This window comes from Hemiscyllium ocellatum, chromosome 8 (genome assembly GCF_020745735.1).
Source record: "Hemiscyllium ocellatum isolate sHemOce1 chromosome 8, sHemOce1.pat.X.cur, whole genome shotgun sequence".
NCBI classification, from domain to species: Eukaryota; Metazoa; Chordata; class Chondrichthyes; order Orectolobiformes; family Hemiscylliidae; genus Hemiscyllium; species Hemiscyllium ocellatum.
Genome location: NC_083408.1, coordinates 44,846,277 through 44,869,955, shown reverse-complemented (window position 1 = coordinate 44,869,955; position 23,679 = coordinate 44,846,277). Strand labels below are relative to the sequence as shown.

Below are 23,679 nucleotides of genomic sequence, written 5' to 3'. Positions count from 1 at the left end.
TTAGGGCTAAAACCGAGTTGGAGAGCTATAGAGTTTAAAGTGCTTTTTACAGTGCAATTCTGAAACCATAGAAGCGAATACTTTAGTAAAACAGAGAGAACATATGGATGTTGCATAATGATATTAACTCAATAATAAACTTTGTTGCATAGTGTTTGACAGTGAAAGCTTCACAATGCATCATAATTCATCATAGCTCTGCTGTGCTCTAATTTAAAAGCCAAATAAGATCTACCAGACCTCTAAAACATTCATATTTTAAACCAGTATCATGTCAGCAACAAATTTAATTTAGAAATTAATTAATTTTGGATTGCTCAGGCAAGAGCTATTAAAGTACTTGGCTTTTTCAGCATCTATGTTTAATTTTTAAAACTTAGAAAGACACCAGTGATCAGAGATTGTTATCCAGATTTAAATAATAGACCCTTTTATGGACAAAGGAGGAAGCAGACAATTTCATTGACAGTAATAGTTATAGGGGCATATATTAGTGAAATTTTCAATACCCCAGAACCTACTGAACCTCTCCTAATTACATACCTGCTCATTTTAGCATGCACACATTCCTGAAGAAATTAAGGTTGCTTGCAGAAAAAGGGTTTCATATATTAATTCTCAAACCGTTTAAATGGTGAGGGACATGTCAACCGGTCAGTTTCCATACGGCTTCAATGAACTCAGTGCCACAGATCTTGCTGGCGTTGGGAAGCCAGCAGAGAGGAAATGCAGAATAAATATTTTTTAATAAAAATGTTGCTGTGATGAAAATCCAACAAATATTTTCACATTTTGCTTTCTCAAGAATTTCCAAATAAACAGATTGAACTAGGTAAAAACAATGACTGCAGATGCTGGAAACCAGATTCTGGATTAGCGCTGCTGGAAGAGCACAGCAGTTCAGGCAGCATCCGAGGAGCAGTAAAATCGACGTTTCGGGCAAAAGCCCTTTATCAGGAATACAGGCGGAGAGACTGAAGAGTGGAGAGATAAGCTAGAGGAGGGTGGGGGTGGGGAGAAAGCAGCATAGAGTACAATAAGTGAGTGGGAGAGGGGATGAAGGTGATAGGTCAGGGAGGAGCGTGGAGTGGATAGGTGGAAAAGAAGATAGGCAGGTAGGACAAGTCATGGGGACAGTGCTGAGCTGGAAGCTTGGAACTAGGGTGAAGTGGGGGAAGGGGAAATGTGGAAGCTGTTGAAGCCCACATTGATGCCCTGGGGTTGAAGTGTTCCGAGGCAGAAAATGAGGCGTTCTTCCTCCAGGCGTCTGGTGGTGAGGGAGCGGCGGTGAAGGAGGCCCAGGACCTCCAGTGGGAGGGGGAGTTGAAATGTTGGGCCACGAGGCGGTGTGGTTGATTGATGCGGGTGTCCCGGAGATGTTCCCTAAAGCATTCTGCTACGAGGTGTCCAGTCTCCCCAATGTAAAGGAGACCGCATCGGGAGCAACGGATACAATAAATGATATTAGTGGATGTGCAGGTAAAACTTTGATGGATGTAGAAGGCTCCTTTAGGGCCTTGGATGAAGGGGAGGGAGGAGGTGTGGGCGCAGGTTTTGCAATTCCTGCAGTGGCAGGGGAAGGTGCCAGGATGGGAGGGTGGGTTGTAGGGAGGCGTGGACCTGACCAGGTAGTCACGGAGGGAACGGTCTTTGTGGAAAGCAGAAAGGGGTGGGGAGGGAAATATATCCCTGGTGATGGGGTCTTTTTGGAGGTGGCAGAAATGTCAGCAGATGGTTCGGTTTATAGGGTGGAAGGTGAGCACCAGGGGCATTCTGTCCTTGTTACGGTTGGAGGGGTGGGGTCTGAGGGCGGAGGTGCGGGATGTGGACGAGATGTCCTACACAGACTTCCAATGCATTGAAAGGTCCACCTTTCATAAAATGAGGAAGCATTGCTTTCAATTTTATACTTTTGTCAGTAAATTCATTAAAAAGCAATGTCAGCTGTAACACTTTTGTGATTCTGTGGAAGCCGTCTGTGACGGAAACTGAACATGGTGGCCATACCTTTTAATAATTTAATCATTACAATTTTAAAATTGGATACTATTTCTTTGACGTAAGTAGTATAACCTTTTAAAAACAAAACTTCTGAAACTATCCAACTCTACTTCAATGTATACTTAATATCAGAATTTGCCAAAATCCTACTTAGATTTAAATGTCTGAATTGATTTTCATGACTAAGGTTTGAGCTAATAAGGAGGCTTTCTGCATCCAGCATCCCGACACAGTCCTCCCTAAAAATACACAGACACACACACACACAATTACTGGCTACCCAGGCAATCCGAATGCTGAACTATATGCAATTAATCTTATTTATTTCTAACTTCAAAACCTGTGGTATTTCCTGGGTATTTCTCATTTGTACACTTTGCTCAACTTTTTGTTCTAATCACAGGCTTGAAGGAAAGCTTTGCTTAATGTGGCAACCCTCCATTTCCTGACTATAATGGCATCCTTGCAATGCAGTGAATAAAAACCTTCACATTACAGCAATTAAAAACAAACATGTGCAGCATTTATGCACCTTTTCAAAAGAATGACTTTAAAGCAATTACAGTTATAATTTTCCAAGAGGAAAAGCACTTATAATACTATTTAAGCTCTTGGTATTGCACAGCACTACGCCACATCTTCCATGTCCCAGATTTACTTCTGTAAGATTTATTTCAGCTGTAAATATTTTGAATATTTATTGTGAATGCAGCCATGTACCAATCTAAATACAACAAACTTTGTCTTTATCTAAACAGAATCCTCAACATTACAATATATGATTAAAAATTATGCATATTTACAGTTCTGGATCATAAGCACTTTTGTGAATTGTAATATTTACAAACAATATCATACATTGTACTATTAATGAATGAAAATACATAAGTAACTGCATGATGCAACATTGTCAGTCATATCACCAATATAAGTTTTAGTTTTTTTTTTACAATGTTTACAAGACTGACACGAAAGATTATTAAACTGAATATTATTTCTCAGAAACTAAAACTCCCAAATATAAAAGTCTAAATTGTACACATTATAAAAATAAGGCATCTCTCAAAATGAAAGAAAATATCAGATGGAAAGGATATCGATGTTACATAGTCATTCTATCAATTCAGAAGAGCAGGGTTTTTTTCTGACTAGTTAAGGTATTATTTCCAATAGATGTGTTGCATTAATTCAAGTTGGCTGCAACATTATGTTACAGTATTTGTGCAGGCAAACTATCATTTTCAATCAGTAATTAATTTAGAATATCAAAAGTCATTAGACATTCAGAGTTTAGCAAAGACGCTGAAAATTTGGTGAAAAGTTTACAAAATGTCTCCACTGATGTGTAAAGTCAGCATATTCAGTATTGTAAGTACAGCACCAAACCGTCACGATTGAATCTGAACAATTAAGGGAGGCCGAGGTGACCTTTTTTTTAAGTATACTCAAATTACCTCCAACTCCAGGGAGGGATAAACAAGACACATCTTCATCTAGCAAGTCTTTGGGATCTGCCTGGACTATCGCAGTGTTCAGCTGTGAGTTGGTGATGATCTGCAAAAGTGCAGCTTGACAAAATGAAGTTTGCATAATGATATTTCATGATGAATATCACACAAATAGTTGCCATGCCATCATTTATCCAAGTACTACTGAATGGGAAGTTAGAAATAGAAAAACTGTACTTACTACTTAAAAATATATACCTTTTGATCTGATGTATGTTATGTTTTTGTACTTGAATCTAACACAAGTAGGTACTTTAACTTAAAACAGAAAGATGTCCTGGTCTTTCAAATTGAATCTCAAAAGTGACAAACTATTTTCAAATTAACAGCTTCATTACCATTGAATTTTCTCTGTCGCCACTGAATTTTCTCTATCTGCAAATTATATACAAAAAAAAACCCAACTTTGACTATGAAAACAACTTAGCCTCAAAATCCATTTGACATTGCGTAGCAAAGTGGTACTTTCTGTGTGAACAAAAAAACTCATGTTTGTGCTGATTTAAGCCTTGGTAGACTGGGATGGCAGATGTTCTACAGTTAACTTCACAAGATCACTGAGTTGAAGCATTGTCAGGAAAAGGCCAAGGGTTTCCACTACTTAGTGACTCGACCATCGTTTGCTGTGGGGAGAGTTTGGGAAGACAACATCAGGCTGCGCTGAGACCATAATGGTACAGTCAGCTGACATTCAACAGCTCAGGTCAGATATGGGGTATCAGCATGAGATAGTGTTTCGCAGGCACCATGGAACAGTACACAGTGAAAAGTCGATACCTTAAGAAATTAAGCAGAGGAAAACAGCATAAAAAGGGGAGGAAAATCTTGCTTTTATTTGAACACCTTTGTGTTTTATCTAAAGGTGCAAGTGGAATTCACAAGCTGCTGACTGACAACAGTGGATATCATGAAACTTCATCAGTGAAACATTTCGCTGACTGTGATGCTGACATTTATAAACTTTTGCTCAACAACTTGAAGGAGATGGTGCTCACACTCCAAAAAGTGACTTTAGCAAATGCAAAGATGAAGTGTGGCATGTATTGTTCCACTTCGAAGCTCGGGTTTCAAAGAAATATATCAAATCACATTGGTAATTGTACAGCAGCATCAGGTTTTCTGTGAAAATGAACTGGTTAAATCAGTGTAACTGGATAAGTCAAACCAAACAGAGTTGAGTCTTTGCAACATTGACCACAACCACAAAACATGAAATTATAATTAACTTGGCCCCCAAGTTAATGTGTTAGTAACCTCCACTATTTTAAAGAACCCTGCCAACACCTAGCCAGTTATTTACAGTGACATTCTCCAATCAGCTGTGTACTCAACTCTTGTCTCACAGAAGCCTTATGACTTACCCAACCAGTTAACTTGAAATACATCCAAACTCAGAATGCTGCACATGGGGAGAGGTAGAAAAGACTTAGCAATTGCTTTTTCTATTTGAATTTTAAAAAGTAAAGCTTTCTTCAGGTCACATTTCAAAACGATAGTACAATATCTATTACAGAATTTTTGAGATTTCCTTCTCTCCCTTTTTTGTTCTTAAATCGAATATTTCATGGCAAATGTTTTTGAGGTAGCAATTACAATTCTTTTTGCCCTCATGATTCTCCAAGTTTACTTGCGGTGGGTTTTTTGTTGTACAGTCTTAAGTTGGTGTGACTTCAGCCAGTCCCTACAAATTTTCGGGATGAGTTCATCCTCAGCTCTTTCAGCAGCCTCCAGCACTTCCTGCACACTCTGCACTGCCTGCACGTGTTCAAGCTTCACAGCTACCAAGTAGGCAGAGCGATATTTACCACACAACAGGAAGGCTTTAATCTGTGGATACATTCAAAACACGACATTACGAGATATCTTCTGGAAAGTGCAGATTAAAACTTTATAGAAATTATCCAGACAGTCTTTTCCAAACATAAAAGTGGCTCTACGAGGTAAAGTTCGTCAATTTCGATTACTGACTTGCTTCCATATTTTGCAGGGTTAAGATTTCTGGAAAGCTGCACAGAACTTACTTGACTGGCATACTACAAAGAACATGATTTGTCAATGTTACAAATAGTAAAGATTTTTCTCAGAGGTATAATCCACACATAACTACATCATAATTAATTAATCATTCCCAAAAGTACAGAAAACCTCAGATCTTTATTTCAACAATATTTTCCAATTCAAACTGAATGAGCTTTGCATAAAGACAGTTCTCAATGTAACCTCAATTTGTGATCATGACTCTTGTTGTTGTGGCCAAACCTTGGCCTTAAGTCTTTACAGTTCAAGTGATGACCGGGTAAATTTGCTGAACCAAGAACTTACTTTCGAACTTTGAAATCTTTCAGTAGGAGTTCAGAAATATGTGCCCTAAAAGTTTCAACTTATTTCATCCTTGCTTACCTTATTTTCATCTTTCTTCATTTCAAGAATCAGTTTCTCTAGGTCTTTTGACTGCAAAAATATGAATTGATTCATCAATCTATTGAAATATTACTGCAAGTATTCCACCCATTCAAGTTTCTCATGGTAGGTTTTATTAATATCACGCAATTTGTGGTATTTCTTCAAGAACATACTTGAAGTAATTCACTCAATACAGCAATAACTGGTTGTGTGAGACTCATGCAATTAACCTTCTTGAACAAAAGCCAACTAGTGCATGGCTGATAAAAGCTAAGTACTTTAATAACTGACTGAGGTCCATAGTTCCTTGAAAGTAAAGTTACAGGTAGATAGGATAGTGAAGGCGGCGTTTGGTACGCTTTCCTTTATTGGTCAGAGCATTGAGTATAGGGGTTGGGAGGTCATGTTGCGGCTGTACAGAACATTGATTAGGCCATTTTGGAATATTGTGAAACTTGAAAAAGGGTTCAGAAAAGATTTACAAGGATGTTGTCAGGGTTGGAGAATTTGAGCTATAGGGAGAGACTGAATAGGTTGGGGCTGTTTTCCCTGGAGCGTTGGAAGTTGAGGGGTGACCTTATAGAGGTTTATAAAATCATGAGGGGCATGAATAGGGTAAATAAACAAGGTCTTTTCTCTGGGGTGGGGGAGTCCAGAACCAGAGGGCATAGGTTTAGGGTGAGAGAGGGAAGATACAAAAGGGCCCTCAAGGGCAACCTTTTCACACAGAGTGGTACGTGCATGGAATGAGCTGCCAGTGGAAGTGGTGGAGGCTGGTACAATTAGAGCATTTAAAAGGCATCTGGATGAGTATATGAATAGGAAGGGTTCAGAAGGATATGGGCCAAGTGCAGGCACGTGGGACTTGATTAGGTTAGGATATCTGGTCGGCATGGACGAGTTGGACTAAAGAGTCTGTTTCCATGCTGTACATCTCTATGACTCTGACTCAGAAAGGTAGACATTGACAAGCAACTGACATAGCTGAGAATTTGGAGAGAGCCTTGCAATGGCACATGTAGCAGTTATAACCGCAAGATTAGCATCCAAAACTTCTCAAGATAGAAATAAGGGGGAATGAAGCTATTTGTGAAGCGTTGTATTTTGTATATTCGTAGTCAAGTGTGTCACTCAGTATGGGCTCAGGAAAGAGAGTAAAGATTCATTCCCTCGGAAAGTGGCCGGGACTTTCCCTGTGCAGTGGCAGAGTGGGACAGAAAAATGAATTTTCAAGGTTATGATTCAGAACAGTTGGGTCTTAACTGGATTTAGTCCATCTGTGCAAATTGCAGAAACATAGCAATAAATAAATATGTATTTCATATAAAAGATAGAATTCTGGAAGCGTAGATATAAGGAAAAGTCTTCAGAAACAATGTGAAATCAATTTAGATGGAGTGAAAACTAAACATAGTCTCTCATGTTTGTAAATAAATATTTTCTTACATTAAGTTGTATACGTTTTATGCTGCATGGGTTATTAATTGTTTTCTGGAATAAAATTCAAGGTATTAAAATAGTTGCAAATGAGAGAGTAGTATTCTTTAAAGGAAAAAAAGACAAAAAAAAGTTTGATGAAAATTTTAAACCAGTACAAATATACATTTAATCCTAATTTTATATTTGTTTTGGACCTGACCAAACCCCCTCGAAATATATTAAGAAGATAGCCTAGACCCCCAACTTTTTCTTATTTTTTTAAAGGCAAGTGTAAGTGTTCTGGATGCGATTCGATTAGTCAAACTATCACACCTGAAGCAAAATACACTTTATTCTCACATTATAGTTAAAACGCAAAAAGTATGAAAGAATTGGAATAACAACTTTATTCAAAAACTTAACAGACAGCAACTGTTTCAATATAATAAGATCCTACAAACACATCCTTGGCAAAAGCAAATTCAATAAAATACATTGTCTCAAGTACAATTCTTCAGTCCAGAGGAAACTCAGAGACAGCGAGGGAGAGAGAGAGAGAAAGAGAGAGAGAACCCAAGCATTTTTCTGTAGCAGAGAGAGAGAGATACATAGCAGTTTCTGAAAGTTAAACTAAAATCCTGGTTCCCTAGAAGCTTGACAATGTGTTTTTTAAAAAGCAAAGGCCTCAAAAGAAATTTACTTTATTGGCTTAGAACAGGCCACTCTGCACCTCTGTCTCTGCCTCTCTTCAGAAAAAAATGGACAAAGGACACCTCTTAAAGTCATAGTATTATAACAGTTTCTATGTTGATTAGACAAGAATAAACTATTCCACAACTGACCTTACTCATACCAGTTCATTTGTTTCACATCGACTTCAATATAACCAAATGTCCAACACATTAATTGCTGCATTTAACTAACATGCTCAGAACTTATTTTTGTCAAACTGAGAAATTAAGAATCCGAGTCCATTGGGGAGCACAAGCAAGACTTGAAAATATTTTTGTTTACATTAAAAATAATGAACTTCTAAAAACATGGAGACTGGGGGAAAAAAACAAATGGCAAAGTAAGGCAAGAATCTCAGATTTGCAGTATTGGAAATAAGTTATTTTACATTTGTTTTTCAGACCTGACAAAGAGCAAAGAAAGAGTGTACGGAAATAATCTAATTTGCAATCTACCTTGAAGCTAAAAATTATACATTTTACCCCCAAAATGTGTTCAGATAGAATGATCGAAGCTGCATATTGACATCTTGTGGCGAATCTTACCTTAAATGCAAAATGGTCTTCTTGCCCACTAGAGGGCCCCATTGCTTTGTCACTCTACAATGAATGCAATTTGACTAAAACAAATGTAGCAAATTTTGCAATTTAAAAGATACAGAGCAGTCGACATCAGCAACATAATAAAAGTGAGATTCAGAAAGCATCTATGTGAAAGGGTGCAACTCCAGGTCAGGTGAATTGGCCATGCTAAATTGTCCGTAGTGTTAGGTATGGGATAAATGTAGGGGTATGGGTGGGTTACACTTCGGTGGGTCGGTGTGGACTTGTTGGGCCGAAGGGCCTGTTTCCACTCTGTAATAAGTAATCTAATCCAGTAATGTTCACACTTGTCCCTGCATGGTTCGGTCTAGAAATGTCAATGTTTCTCAAGGTGCTTTGAAAATACGAACGCACTTGGGAGACCTCTGTCCTAACATCCAGAAGTATTAGTTTCCCAAAGAAACCATTATCATTGGAGAAAACATTCCTCAGTAGTCTGTGTACATTATTGCAATAATGAAATGTATTTATATATTTTGAGATTTGAGGTTTTCTCTTTCTCAGACCCTGGCAGACTAACAATCTCTGAGAGATTTAGTGAATCACATGGACCTTGTATTTAGATGGAGATGTGTCTTGAAAGTAAAATGAAGGGGATATTTGACCTGTCCCTAAATCTGCCTGACACTAAGTGGTGTGATTGTTAGAGATTAAAAGAGGCCCAGGTTTTTTTTTAACAGGGAGGTTTACATTTGGAGACAATGTCAGCAGCCAATGTGCTAACGGTGGTTAGGTCCTCCAAAATCGCAGAAAAGCACTGAGAATGTCATTTGTGTTTTACAATTGTGCTTTAAATGGTCCATTTAATTCAAAGACGAAAAAGAATTGGGGTCTGAATAGTAGCTAATCAGCATCTCTATCTAAATACAAGCTCCACGTGATTCACGTTGTCACGGGATTGGCTTGGAGATGGAAAGCGATATCTGATTACAGGACTTCACTCAATATTCAGTGACAGTTAGTCTGCCATGGTCTGGGAAAAAGAGATCAGCTAATCGCAATGTGTCAATGATTCATACGTCAGAATGCAGGTGGATGCTCGAGTTTGGACTGAAAAGACCAAAATCATTAGGTATTAAAACAAAGCAAGTTAATTTTCTTCTACTGTGTTAGAGAGAATCTCTACGAGTAGTCTCACCATGAAAGATAGATTTGGAGTTAGAAATAATCAGGCCTAGAAATGAAAACACAGAAGTGAACTACTCGGAGCTAAGAATAATTTTGGACCGGTTATGGGAGAACTGAATGTCTACTTAAGGGCAGTGCAATATATAATATCTGATGGTGATTTTCTTTTCAGTAGAGTTCTGCAGTTTAAACTAAACGATGCTGACAAAAAATGTTCCATCAATCACGTTTTTAGTCTGCTTGTTACAATTTGGATCTTAAAACATGATATCTCGCGTCAAACATTCAGCTAATTTGAACTTCCAGTTATTAGTCTCTACAAGTATCCTTTCAGAAACTCTCTTAAGCTCCATGGATCCCAGTTTGAAATCCTAAGCTTTAAATAGATAACAGATGCTTTCGTTTCCAAGAATTCCCTTGCCAAAAATAAATTATTGCCACTTGAAATGAGCAGCACTTGGCAGATATGTTAATTAGAATAATGAAAAAAAGAACATTTTCACTGAAATGTGAATGGCTCGTTGTTTGATTATATTTTAATGTTATAGAAGGTTTTATCAAATAGAATGAGAGTTGGAACTGGTTAGATTGTGTTATGGATCAGGACAAATCATTTTCTAAAATTGGCTACTTCTATCACCACCAAGCAGTTGACACTTCTGTTTTTTTGAGAAGTGAAAATGAGATAGAATTAAGGAGAATCCAAAAGGTTTTTACAAATATATTAAGGACAAAAAGGTAACTAGGGAGAGAATAGAGCCCCTCAAAGATCAGTCAGGCGGCCTTTGTGTGGAGCCGCAGAAAATAAGTATTTAAATGAGATACTGAATGAGTATTTTTGTATCAGTATTTACTGTGGAAAAGGATATGGAAGATAGAGACTGGAGGGAAATAGCTGGTGACATCTTGCAAAATGTCCATATTACATAGGAGGAAGTGCTGGATATCTTGAAACGGGTAAAGGTGGATAAATCCCCAGGACCTGATCAGGTGTACCCGAGAAATCTGTGGGAAGCTAGAGAAGTGATTGCTGGGTCTCTTGCTGAGATATTTGTATCATCGATAGTCACAGGTGAAGTGCCGGAACACTGGAGGTTGGCCAACGTGGTGCCACTGTTTAAGAAGGGTGGTAAGGACAAGCCAGTGAGCCTTACCTTGATGGTGGGCAAGTTGTTGGAGGGAATCCTGAGGAACAGGATGCACATGTATTTGGAAAGGCAAGTACTGATTCGGGATAGTCAACATGATTTTGTGCGTGGGAAATCATGTCTCACAAACTTGATTGAGTTTTTTGAAGTAACAAAGAGGATTGATGAGGGCAGAGCGGTAGTTGTGATCTACGTGGACTTCAGTAAGGCGTTCGACAAGGTTCCCCATGGAAGACTAATTAGCAAAGTTAGATCTCATGGAATACAGGGAGAATTAGCCATTTGGATACAGAACTGGGTCAAAGGTAGAAGACAGAGGGTGGTGGAGGGTTGTTTTTCAGACTGGAGGCCTGTGACCAGTGGAGTGCCACAAGGATCGGTGCTGGGTCCACTACTTTTCATCATTTATATAAATTATTGGATGCGAGCATAAGAGGTACAGTTAGTAAGTTTGCAGATGACACCAAAATTGGAGGTGTAGCGGACAGCAAAGAAGGTTACCTCAGATTACAATAGAATCTTGACCAGATGGGCCAATGGGCTGAGAAGTGGCAGATGGAGTTTAAAGCAAATCTTAGCAGGACATATTTAATGGTAAGGTCCTAGGGAATGTTGCTGAACAAAGAGGCCTTGGAGTGCAGGTTCATAGCTCCTTGAAAATGGAGTTGCAGGTAGATAGGATAGTGAAGAACGCATTTGGTATGCTTTCTTTTATTGGTCAGAGTATGGAGTACAGGAGTTGGGAGGTCACCTTGCGGCTGTACAGGACATTGGTTCGGCCACTGTTGGAATATTGCGTGTAATTCTGGTCCCCTTCCTATCGGAAAGATGTTGTGAAACTTGAAAGGTTTCAGAAAAGGATGTTGTCGGGTTGGAGGATTTGAGCTACAGGGAGAGGCTGAACAGACTGGGGCTGTTTTCCCTGGAGCGTCGGAGGCTGAGGGGCGACCTTATAGAGGTTTACAAAATTAGGAGGGGCATGAATAGGATAAATAGGCAAAGTTTTTTCCCTGGGGTCGGGGAGTCCAGAACTAGAGGGGATAAGTTTAGGGTGAGAGGGGAAAGATACAAGAGAGACCTAAGGGGCAACTTTTTCACACAGAGGGTGGTACGTGTATGGAATGAGCTGCCAGAGGAAGTGGTGGAGGCTGGTACAATTGCAACATTTAAGAGACATTTGGATTTTTGGTTGGCATGGACGGGTTGGACCGAAGGGCCTGTTTCCATGCTGTACATCTCTATGACTAAGAGAATTGTGTGTGCTTCCAATGAAAACTTCTCAATGAATGCTTATGTCAATGCTGAAGAAAGACAAGTGCTGGCTCGATAGTGAGCCTGTATACAGACTGCTGTGATACTCCAAATATGAGCATGGGGAATGTCCACTGATCTTCTCTGCAATGAATAATTCAGTAACTACTGGAAATTAAGTTTATATTACTTGAAAAATTTCCAAAAGGTATGGCAATTTTAACATCAAGCTCTTGTACGGTTCAACAAGATTACTTCTCATGCGTCTAAACTTCAAAGAAAATAGACCCAATTTACTCAACCTCACATCATTCAACAACCCATTTATCCCAGGAGTGTATCAATTTTTTGCTGAGGTACTTTGCTCCACTGGTGGTTCAGAATTAGACTGTTCTCACCTGTGAAAGGTGTTCATCACCGCCTTCAATAAATCGGACAAGGAGGTTATCAGTGTCATCGCCACTAGCCACTCCCGATTCACTGACACATTTCAGTAACTGTCTGATTTGACAGAATTTGCGATTTTGCAGTAAATGTTTTGCAGTTTTGTCATATACAGCAGCAGCATCCAACTGAAAGGCCTGGCTCAGAAATAAAAATAAAAATGAAATGAAGCAATGCAAAGACAGTCAACAAAAATCTTACAGCTCTTTAAGAATGCATTGGAATTTGGAAATGTACATTAAATTTTCCTTTGACTGAATTTAACGTGAAGACATGTGAAATTACAGTCAGAAAGAGGAACATGACACGAAGGGTAATATCAGTGAAGTGGAAGAGATGTAGCAGAAATTTTTAAAATTAAGAGTTTTATAGGAGGAATAGAGGATGACTATTGCCTCTGACTGGGAAATTTGTAATGAGATGTGGTCAAGTTTAAAAGTAAAGGGAGGGAGAGGGCATAGAAAAGTTAAAAATTCCTTTAGAGTTACTAGAGCTTGGAAGGGCTTGAAACAGTGAATACATGAGGCCAAGATCTTTGAACATTTAAATGGAAAGCTAGTGCACATTTGAAGAGGCTGTGGGGCAAAAGAAAGAGAATGTATAAGCTTTAGCTTGTTCCAGCTGGAGGGTAACACAGATAGAATATATCAAAAGGCTGTAAACTTCTATATTTTTCACATTCTTCTACACATGACTGTGTTTGCTACATACACCCCATTGTCATCTCCTTTAATTCTGCAATGTTTCACAGTCATTGTCAACAATGGTTCTAGCGCCCTTCCCCCATCCATTCCGCATACTGTTTCCTCAGTTCAGCTCACTTGTGAATACGGTAAATAAAAGTACTTCAGCATGACTTCCTACTCACATATCTTTCCAATCCAATCAACTATTCTCGTTATTCAGTTCCTTTGCATTCTGCCCTAAACATCATTCTGTTAACCTGAACAAATCTTTCTTCATTGATAAGATGTGTGTCGTATGACCTTTCTTTTACATCTTCCTATGGATTAGGTCTGATTAACTCAAATTTCTCCAAGTCCTTAGCAATGTCCCCCTCTGCTACAGATTCTGGTAGCCTACAAATGGCCAACGTTGCCTTTAAGCTGCTTGGGTGTGGAGAATATCACATAGTGCAAACAAGTCACAAAAACAGTGGACCCTTTTCAGGTGCCTGCTAAATATTTTACACACAACAAATGTGTAAAAGTCATAGCCTCCAGTATTCCCTCCCTAGCTTCAGAATCCTACCACATTAAGCGCTGCATCTAGGTGATTTGATTCATTCAAGACAGAATACATTATTTGATACAATCTTCTGTTGAATTTTGACTGCATTACACAGACCTCTGGTAACTGTATAACTTCTTCTGGACAAGCATGTGTACAGTACTTAGCTAACGTAAATTTCAAACATCATTCTCCACTGCTTGTCTGCCTCCATTATCTGTTAATAGCTCTCCTTTGCCTGTTGTCATACTACAAATGTGGCCTTTTTATATCTTTATGGCCCTACACATTAATTCTTTGTTTCATGCTTTAACTCTATTTCCCTTTATCGTAAATTTTCACATTTTTATACTTGTTTTGGATTTCCTATTCATATGTTAAATGTACTTTTCTTCAGCTTAAAATTTGATGGCTTCACCATGTCGATCCAAAGATATACTCATGCTCTTTTGTAGAACAATATTTTTAAAGCAGCTGCCTTTCCTCTACAGTCAGTTCTGCTAGAACGCAGTAGTTCTGTTCTTGTGCAACGCCGTGTTATAAGAAAATTGTGTAATAGCAGCACCATTTAAACTATTTGGGCCAGAACCGCATTATAATCAATACATGCTTTAAAAGTTAGTGTTTTGAAACAGTGTCCCCAATTTGTCAATTGTGTTATTGCGAATTTGCATTAATAAAACGTGTGTTATAGCAGAATGACCTGTACTCCACTGCTAAAGGCATTGCTCCATACTGAGACAAGGTGTCTTAGCTTCCAGCAATTTCACCCTGGGGGCAGATTGTTTAAATGTTGATCTACACTCGTAGTTGTGCCAGAAAAACTCCACTTTATCTCATTCTTCCACTCACTCGGCAATGTGGAGTGACTGCAGTAACCTATCATCTGCACTGCTGAGATTAGATCAAGCAACTCAAAGAATAGGGGTCAAAACTGAAACATTCAGAGCCAGAGAGCTCAGGACATCAAGGGAGCTATGACAAAAGCTAAATACTCTGCCTGACATCTGAGATGCATACAGAAAATGTTCAACATACACCAGGAAACCTGGCAGTATCTACAAAGACAGAAAAAGAACAGAAGACCATAGGGATTGGCAATGAGACAAGCAAAGTAGCAAACAATGTGTTGATCTGAAAGAGTTAATGAACCAGCCTGACCACTTTCCATGACAACTTAGGGGAACAACTTAGCATCTCAAAACAAAGATCTACCACACAGCTTCCTCAGACTCTGCATCAGTGTAACTTGTACTTAGTTGTTAACATACTTGTTTAAGACAAGAGCTTCTTCTCATTAGATCAGTAAGGTGTTTTTTCTCTATCTAGCACACCAGACCAAGCAGACCATGTAGATTCCTACTCTAAAACAGGATGGTGGCAGCAAACCTACTCCACTGTGAGCAATAGAACAGACAGCCTCATACAATGTGGTGATCAGTGATGAGGATTGCTCATACAACATACAGGAGATATGAATTGTAGGATCCTGAATAGCTGCCTTCCAAAAGCCAAGAATATGTGACAGAAACAGAGGCAAAATGCCAAATGAGCAAAGATAAACAAAACAAAACGGGGACACAAGTTATGACGTAGAATTCCTGAACTCATTGCAGAATGCTCCAAAATTATGTGTGGGGAAAAAAGCTTTTTCATTACCTGAATAACTCTGAAAGATATTCCAAAGCCTTCTTCAATATTTTTGCCACCAAGGAGAACCTGCAGGACAGAACATGAATACCAGCATCATTTCACTAATAACTAAATCAATACAATGTGCTTCTGTGAATAATGCTTCAAAACACACTGTATCAAGATAACGCACCTTGCAAGCAACTTCCATCTTCATTTTAGTATTCCCAAAGAGACTGGCAGGGGGTCCACAACTCTTTGAAATCCCCGAGTTTTCACAACGATGCAAGAATTTGGTTACTTCAATCTGCAGCTCAATTGTATTCATGTACCTACAAAATGGCTCTACTAATTAAAAGTTCAAAATACAAATAACACCTAGCTCTGGAGTTATGACTGGTTTACTGGCTTATTTTAGTTTGTGCATTACATGGACACTTAAAATACAATTCGAACTCCTAGAATTCCTTTCTAGATTACTTAGTGTGGAAACAGGCCCTTTGGCTCAACAAGTCCACACTGACCCTCCGAAGAGCAACCCACCCAGACCCATTCCCCTATATTTACCCCTTCAACTACACTATGAGCAATTTAGCATGGCCAGTTCACCTAACCTGCACATTTTTGGACAGTGGGAGGAAACCAGAGTACCCAGAGGAAACCCACACAGGCACGGGGAGAATGTGCAAACTCCACACAGACAGTTGCCTGAGGCAGCAGTGCTAACCACTATGCCACCGTGCTGCCTGTAATTCTTTTACTTTATAGAACTGGCATACTACTGAGTTCTATGATGACATGAAAAAAAACATGCACTTATTCTATTTCCACCACCTCAACTCCACTATAAACAAGTACATCCAAATAGCAAAGAAAGGAACATGTGACCCTCTCTTTAAATATATGCTTAATTATAAGGGTGAAAAATTGATGACCAAATTAAAACCTGTGTCACCACTTGAACTGATCAAAACCTTTTGCAAATTTGTTCTCAGAAGGTAGGTGATGCTATTAATACTATAATTATTGCCCAATCTTAAGTATTTTAAGATGAAAATGAAAATATTGGCGAGGGAGATACAGAGATACTTGCATCTAGACTAGAAGAGATTGAGGTTCACAAGGAAGAGGTATTAGAAATACTGCAGAATGTGAAAATAGACAAGTTCCCTGGGCCGGATGGGATCTATCCTAGGATCCTCTGGGAAGCAAGGGAAGAGACTGCCGAGCCTTTGGCATTGATTTTCAAATCATCATTGTCTACAGGAATAGTGCCTGAGGACTGGAGGATAGCAAATGTGGTTCCCTTGTTCAAAAATGGTAGTAGAGACAACCCTGGTAATTACAGGCCAGTGAGTCTCACTTCAGTTGTTGGTAAAGTGTTGGAAAAGGTTATAAGAGATAGGATTTATAACCATCTAGAAAAGAATAATCTGATCAGGGACAGTCAGCGTGGTTTTGTGAAGGGTAGGTCGTGCTTTATTGAGTTTTTTGACAAAGTGACCAAATAGGTAGATGAGAGTAAACCACTTGATGTGGTGTATATGGATTTCAGCAAGGCATTTGATGAGGTTCCCCACGGTAGACTATTAAACAAAATGCGGAGGAATGGGATTGTGGGAGACATTGCAGTTTGGATGAGTAATTGGCTTGCTGAAAGAAAACAGAGGGTTTTAGTTGATGGAACATGTTCATCTTGGTGTCAAGTTACTAGCGGCATACCGCAAGGGTCCACTGCTGTTCGTCATTTTTATAAATTACCTGGATGAGGGCTTAAAAGGGTGGGTTAGTAAATTTGCAAATGGCACTAAGATCAGTGGAGTTGTGGATAGTGACGAAGAATGTGGTAGGTTGCAGAGAGACACAGATAGGATGCAGAGGTGGCAAATGGAGTTTAATGTGGACAAATGACAGGTGATACACTTTGGACGGAGTAATCAAAATGCAAAGTACGGGGCTAATGGTAAGATTCTTGGGAGTTCAGATGAGCAGAGAGATCTCTGTGTCCATGTACACAGATCCCTGAAAGTTGCCACCCAGATTGACAGGGTTGTTCAAAAGGCATACAGTATCTTGGCCTTTCTTAATAGAGGGATTGAGTTCCGGAACCAGGAGGTTATGCTGCAGCTGTACAAAGCTCTGGTACAGCCACACTCGGAAGTATTGTGTACAGTTCTGGTCACCGCATTATAAAGAGGATGTGGAAGCTTTGGAAAGGGTGTAGAGGAGATTTACTAGAATGTTACCTGGTATGGAAGGAATGTCTTACGAGGAAAGGCTGAGGGCCTTGACGCTGTTCTCGTTAGAGAGAAGGTTGAGAAGTGACTTAATAGAGACATATAAGATAATCAGAGGGTTAAATAGGGTGGACAGGGAGAGCCTTTTTCCAAGTATGGGGTCAGCAAACACGAGGGGACACAACTTTAAAGTGAGGGGGGATAGGTATAAGACAGATGTCAGAGGTAGTTTCTTTACTCAGAGAGTAGTAAGGGTATGGAATGCTTTGCCTGCGACAGTAGTAGATTTGCCAAGTTTAAGTGCATTAAGTGGTCATTGGACAGGCATATGGACGTACATGGAATAATATAGGTGAGATGGCTTCAGATTAGTATGACAGGGCGGTGCAACATCAAAGGCCAAAGGGCCTGTACTGCGCTATAATGTTCTATGATAATGTCTAGTTCCACCATCTTGGACTTTAGCCATGTTTGTGGTGACAGAGATTCCATAAATGATAGACAGGGAATTTCTTCATAATAGTTAGGACCATTGTCCCTGCTGCTTAGTGCCTTACTCCTGGGGTGATAACTTTACAAATATTGAACAACAAAGCTTTTTCTAGCAGAAAGAGATTTCAGGAGGGCAGATTTTTTTTATTATTCTGCAGACAACAAATGGTGCGTACATCATAATTTCTTCTTCAGAATGACATTACAGAATAAATGCTGCATTAATTGTTCAGAAATAGGTGATCTAATTCACACGCTACTATAATTTTTCTTTCCTCTGAGAAGAATAGAAAACTTCAAAAAAATTGCAATAAGTAATGATAGCTACTGATTGCTGGATTATTAAAGCCAGTATGATGTCTTGCAAGAATGTTCAGGATTTTGAGAACTGCTATTTCTTGAAAAATGAAAAAAGTTTGTTTGACATTGGTGCCTCTGCCATAATTAGCAGCTACTTCTTGCTTTGTTCATTAAGAAGAAATCATTGCCAACCTTGCATAAGTTGCATTTACTCTCCTAAATACAAGAAAATTAAATCTATTCTTTAGGGTTGACAGAATAGGAGTTATATGTTCATTTGCGTGGGTAGGAGTGTAAATAGGTGTCTATGTGTTGGAGTGGGTAGGTCTCAGAGTAGGAGGGGAACGAGAGAGAGAGAGAGAGAGAGAGAGAGAGAGAGAGAAGAATGGGTAGGTATGTGCGTGTACATAAAACAGTGAGAAACTAATTATGTGGGAGTTTCAATGTGCATCTTCAAATTTCTAATATCAAATTATTAATCCTATGGATTGTTTTTCATTTGAAGATGACAGTGACACTGTGGTCCATGTTACTGGACAAGCAATCCAGACTATCAGGTGGTAAAGTTCCAACACAAGAGATGCTGGAATTTAAAGTGAATTCATTAGTAAATTCATTAAATTGAATTCATTAGTAACAGAAAGCTAGCCTCAGTAATGGTGACCAAGAAACTACTACTGTGTGTTGTAAAAAAAAACACCTGGCTCATTAATGTTCTTTACAGAAGAACCTTACCTAGGCTGGTCTGTATGTGTTTCCAGACTTAGAGCCATGTGGTCAACTCTGAACCGTTCTCTGAAATGGGTCAGCAAGCCATTCAGTTTTACCAAACTGTTACACAGAAAGGTTAGATTGCAGCTTCCAAAATGTGACTTACCTCACCTTCTCCAGGACAATTAAGGATGGGCAATAAATACTGCCTCACTATTACACAAAAATCGCAAGAAGAAATTTTCCTTAAAAAAAATCTACCTTGACACATCTGCCGCTGACATTTGCTTGCGAAAAGAACTGGTAATTTTCTTTCTCGACGAACTGCGTTGGGACACTTCCTGCAAGTATGTTTTCAGATGACCTTTGGCTTCGGTCAGCCAACCTTGATTGGCTCCGAGTTCCCTATAGGAGTCTGCTTTGTGGCTGAAAAACCTGATGCACGTCATGGCTGCTCGCATATGGTCCTGAAATGAACACATCACACAAGACATTGCTCCATTTCCCATTAAAACCCATTTATAAAAAGGACCCATCACACAAGTCAAAAATTACAATTACCTTCATAAATTGCTGCAGATCATACAGAATGTTGAAAAAACCCCTCATTTGTAAATGTTTGCAAGATGCAATCAAATAGCAACTCCATTTTTCCAGGCTTGGATCCATGTGTTCCATTAAGTTTTCCAAAGCATGCAGTCTGCCACTTTCGTAACTTGGTTTGAAAATCCCTTGCATGAACACCTCTTCAGGGCAAGCCTGAAAAGTAAGAAGCACGCACCAACCAAAATGTAAGAAATGGAAACAGCAACTGGAGAAACTCAGCAGGTCTATGTTTCAATGAAGTTCTACTGAACTTTAAACAGTAATTGTTTCTTCCTCCAAAAATGCTGCCATATCTGCTGAGTTTATCCAGCACTTTATATTCTTATTTTTGATCTCCAGCATCCACAGTGTTTTGCTTTGATCCAAAACATAAGTCTGTGCTTGATCAGAGCTAAGTTAAAAACAGTGAATTTTGGGTGCAAAACACAAAACTGCGATGTATCTAAGACAGTTCAAATCAAATGAACTTGAAACTCGCCCCTCCCCAACCCAGTCACCTCTTTCAGATTATTAGTGACCTGCTGTTTTGTTGCAGAATATTCTTTTTAATTCAGATTTCCAACTTTCTACCTATAAAGTAGGGAAAAACAGGTTTTCACTGATCGAGACCACAGGAGCAAGTCATTTGGTCCAAATAGCCAATACCATGCTCCACACAAGCCTTGTCCCATTTTACTTCAGATAATCCTATCCACATATTGCAGGGAGTGTGTTGAGTGGTCACATCAATAGGTCGGTCACCAGAAAAACAAGACATATTGTTCAACTTTACAGTCCTCGAAGTCAAATATGGCTCCTGATTTCCTCAAGATCCACTTATGGGTTTTCTGTAAGGTGTTAAAAACTGCTCGTTTACTAATATCCTTTTGGGAAGAAAATTTGCCATATTTACCTTGTTTGGTCTACAAGTGATTCCAAATCAACCTTAATTGCTCTCTGAATATGTATCTACCTTCCTTCTATTTATAACCACTAATTCAAAATTACCCAACAAACACTGTAATGTTGAGATTCAGGAAAACAAATTTGGAAGCTGTTTGGCCAGATTACACCAAAGAATTGATGTAAGGAAGAGTTATCTGTAGAATGCTAAATAACATGATGCTAAATAACAACGTTAAATCTCCTCCTGATGTGTCTTCTCATATTCCTCAGTCAGGAAATCAAGCGGTCTTTGGCCTTAATCGGGAAATCAAACAGCTGAATCCACATCATCTGTGTCCAGAGTATATCATCATTGCACATTACTAATCAAAGTAATTTTATATGGCATGCATGCACTGTTGTTTAGGAAAGCATATCTAATTTTAGCAATATCAATGTCTTACCTTATCTAGCAGGTGCTGCAAAGCTTCTCTCATGCAGTTGTGTCTCATATAAAAACTAATAATGGCCAAATTAGTGCCATATGTTTGCAAGTAGTACAAGCACTCTTGGTAAAAGACCTTTTGTTTGATCTTTCCATCTCCTGTGACTTCAAAACCCGTACTGTCACCCTTCAGAACCGTCTCCAATTCTCTCAGTGAGGCAAGAATGTCATCATCCTGCTGTTTAATCACAAATAGAAACAAACATCACCATCACTGCTACTTAGTAGAGTTCCACTTCTACACAATTTGTCCAAAGTAATTGCCCAATCTAGGGTGAAAGATCAGAAATTTTAAGCTCAGATTACATTCTTCACAAATCAAGTTTCCTCAAACCCTATAAGGTTGCATTAAAATGTTAAGCAAGAAACAGTGTGTAACTGTCCATAGATTCGGATTTATTTAATGAATATGGCATGTTTTAGATGATTGTGTCCATTTGTAACAAGAGCAACACCTAAAGATTAAACTGTTCTTAAAAGAAAACCTTTTAATAGTAATAATTTTTAAAAATACTTCAGTCACTAAATAACTCACTAGAGCACATTAAGTAAATTGGCTCTGTTTTGTAGTCATTTTCAGCTATTAGTCACTCTTACTAATAGTGCACCTTTTTATTATAAAACTTTTTCACTGGTATTGACAAAACTGCATTAGGTTCCTGAGCTTCAATATAGTGAGATTATTTTTAAATTCCTGGTAAAAGAATTCAGCTAGAAAAGCCAACCAATTGCACCAGCCGTGGAAGGTTTAACAGTTATGCAAGTGAAGGAACAGCAGCATTAACCTTTTACATTCAGTTCTCAAAACGGGTTCAAAATCTGAACCCCATCTCAAACCCAAGAGAACGCTTATTCCCATTATGTTTACTTTGCCAGCAACACAGATGACAGTAGATATCTACAATTGTCATGTCTAAATTGCCCATTTCCACTTCTTCAAATAGTTTCCTTATTTACTGAGATTTTCTCTCTATTGAAGACATAAGAAACATGTGCTTATGGTTGGCAATTGCTGCCTGAAGGCTAGCACATAAGAACAAAGAACAATACAACACAGGATCAGGTCCTTCAGCCCTACAAGCCTGCGACAACATATTTTGCCCTCCCATATTAAAACTACCTTCACTTATGGGATCCAGATCCCTCTATTCCTTTCCTATTCATGTATTCGTCCAGGTGCTTCTTGAATGCTGCTATTTTACCTGCTTCCCCCACTTCCTGTGGCAACGCATTCCAGCGATTCACCACCACTTGTGCAAAGGTTTAGGGGAAAGAAATCCTCTCCCAAGTACCTTTACCGTATTCAATTCTTGCTAGGCATGGCAAGTTAGCTGAATCGTTCCAAACTGTTTCTTATTCAAACTTTTGCAGAAAAGCTGCTCAGGTACCTTGAATTTTAAAAATTCCGCAACTAAGCACAATGTTGCTTCTCTTCAACATCACTTTTAGCCAATACGCAAATTACAAAAAAAAGTTAATCAGAGAAAAAGCATTTTTGATTAACAGTTTAACGTGTAAAAGGAAAATTTATTTCAGAACACAACACCAGAAACAAAATCTTGTTCTGATGTGTACCAGCAAGTTTCAGCTTTTAAAATGCTTATTTCTACTTTGTGCCTCTATGCTCCATTTTCATTTTTCAGCCTGCTTTAAATTAATTAATGAAAGTAAATATGCTGTGAAGAATCCTGACAAAAGAATCCTCCTGAATTAAGTCCAAAGTCTACTGATGGCCCTAGTTAGTCTCATTCAAATTTTGCATTACAGAAATGCACTTTGATGACATACTGCCACTTCAGATAATGCTATTTATACTCAAGATTGGAACAGAAACCATTTTATAAAGATAAACAACTGACATGCAACACCCGTAAGTCTCAGAAGATAATGTCAAAGAAAAATCAATCGTCACAATAACTTAACTTGAGCATTACCAAATTTAACATTTTCAGAAATTAATGAAAGATTAAAGCTCATTACCACTGGCGAGACTGGTTTGACAGACGTTTCCAGGTGCTGCACTATTTCTTGCAAAAGTGGAGGACCAAGAGATAGTTGATTTCGGTCAAATGGTGGCTTTAAGCAGCGACTGAATTTCTCCCGAGATGCAGACAGGTTTCCCACTTTGAGGCAGGCTAACCCCCAAGCATGCCAGACTCCACTCGGGTCCAGAAGACCCTTAGTAGAGACCTAAAAATTGAAATAAGTTAGCATTACAATAGAAATGTCCAATAAAAGTTGAACAATGGGAATTATCAGTACTCTGGACCGAGTAAAAAGGTTAGTTCAGAAGCTGAATTGACACTTTCCAAAAATTGCACCTCTACTATCAAGAGGTTGGTCCACTTTTCAAGATGCTTAGCTTACAGTCAGAATATTGTGGACTCAAGCCTTAGAACTGGAATTAATGACACAATCTAAAATGAATTACAGAACTGTCATGATGCAGAAGATCATTTGACATTT

General features: G+C 38.8%; 1 protein-coding gene across 3 annotated transcripts in view; it reads right to left on the bottom strand.

Annotated features, from left to right (window-relative positions):
* Positions 1–3,076: 3,076 nt before the first annotated feature.
* The window catches only part of zfyve26 (zinc finger, FYVE domain containing 26), a 100,500-nt gene continuing 79,897 nt past the window's right edge, over positions 3,077–23,679 (bottom strand). For all 3 annotated transcript variants that reach the window (XM_060828891.1, XM_060828893.1, XM_060828892.1), the window contains exons 34-42: positions 23,194–23,403; positions 21,173–21,391; positions 19,800–19,997; positions 19,500–19,705; positions 15,692–15,830; positions 15,526–15,585; positions 12,591–12,773; positions 5,910–5,960; positions 3,077–5,336 (exon numbers count right to left, since the gene is read on the bottom strand). In XM_060828891.1, the coding sequence (XP_060684874.1) occupies positions 5,133–5,336; positions 5,910–5,960; positions 12,591–12,773; positions 15,526–15,585; positions 15,692–15,830; positions 19,500–19,705; positions 19,800–19,997; positions 21,173–21,391; positions 23,194–23,403 (1,470 nt within the window). In that variant the 3' untranslated portion in view covers positions 3,077–5,132. The remainder of the gene's footprint in view (positions 5,337–5,909; positions 5,961–12,590; positions 12,774–15,525; positions 15,586–15,691; positions 15,831–19,499; positions 19,706–19,799; positions 19,998–21,172; positions 21,392–23,193; positions 23,404–23,679) is intronic.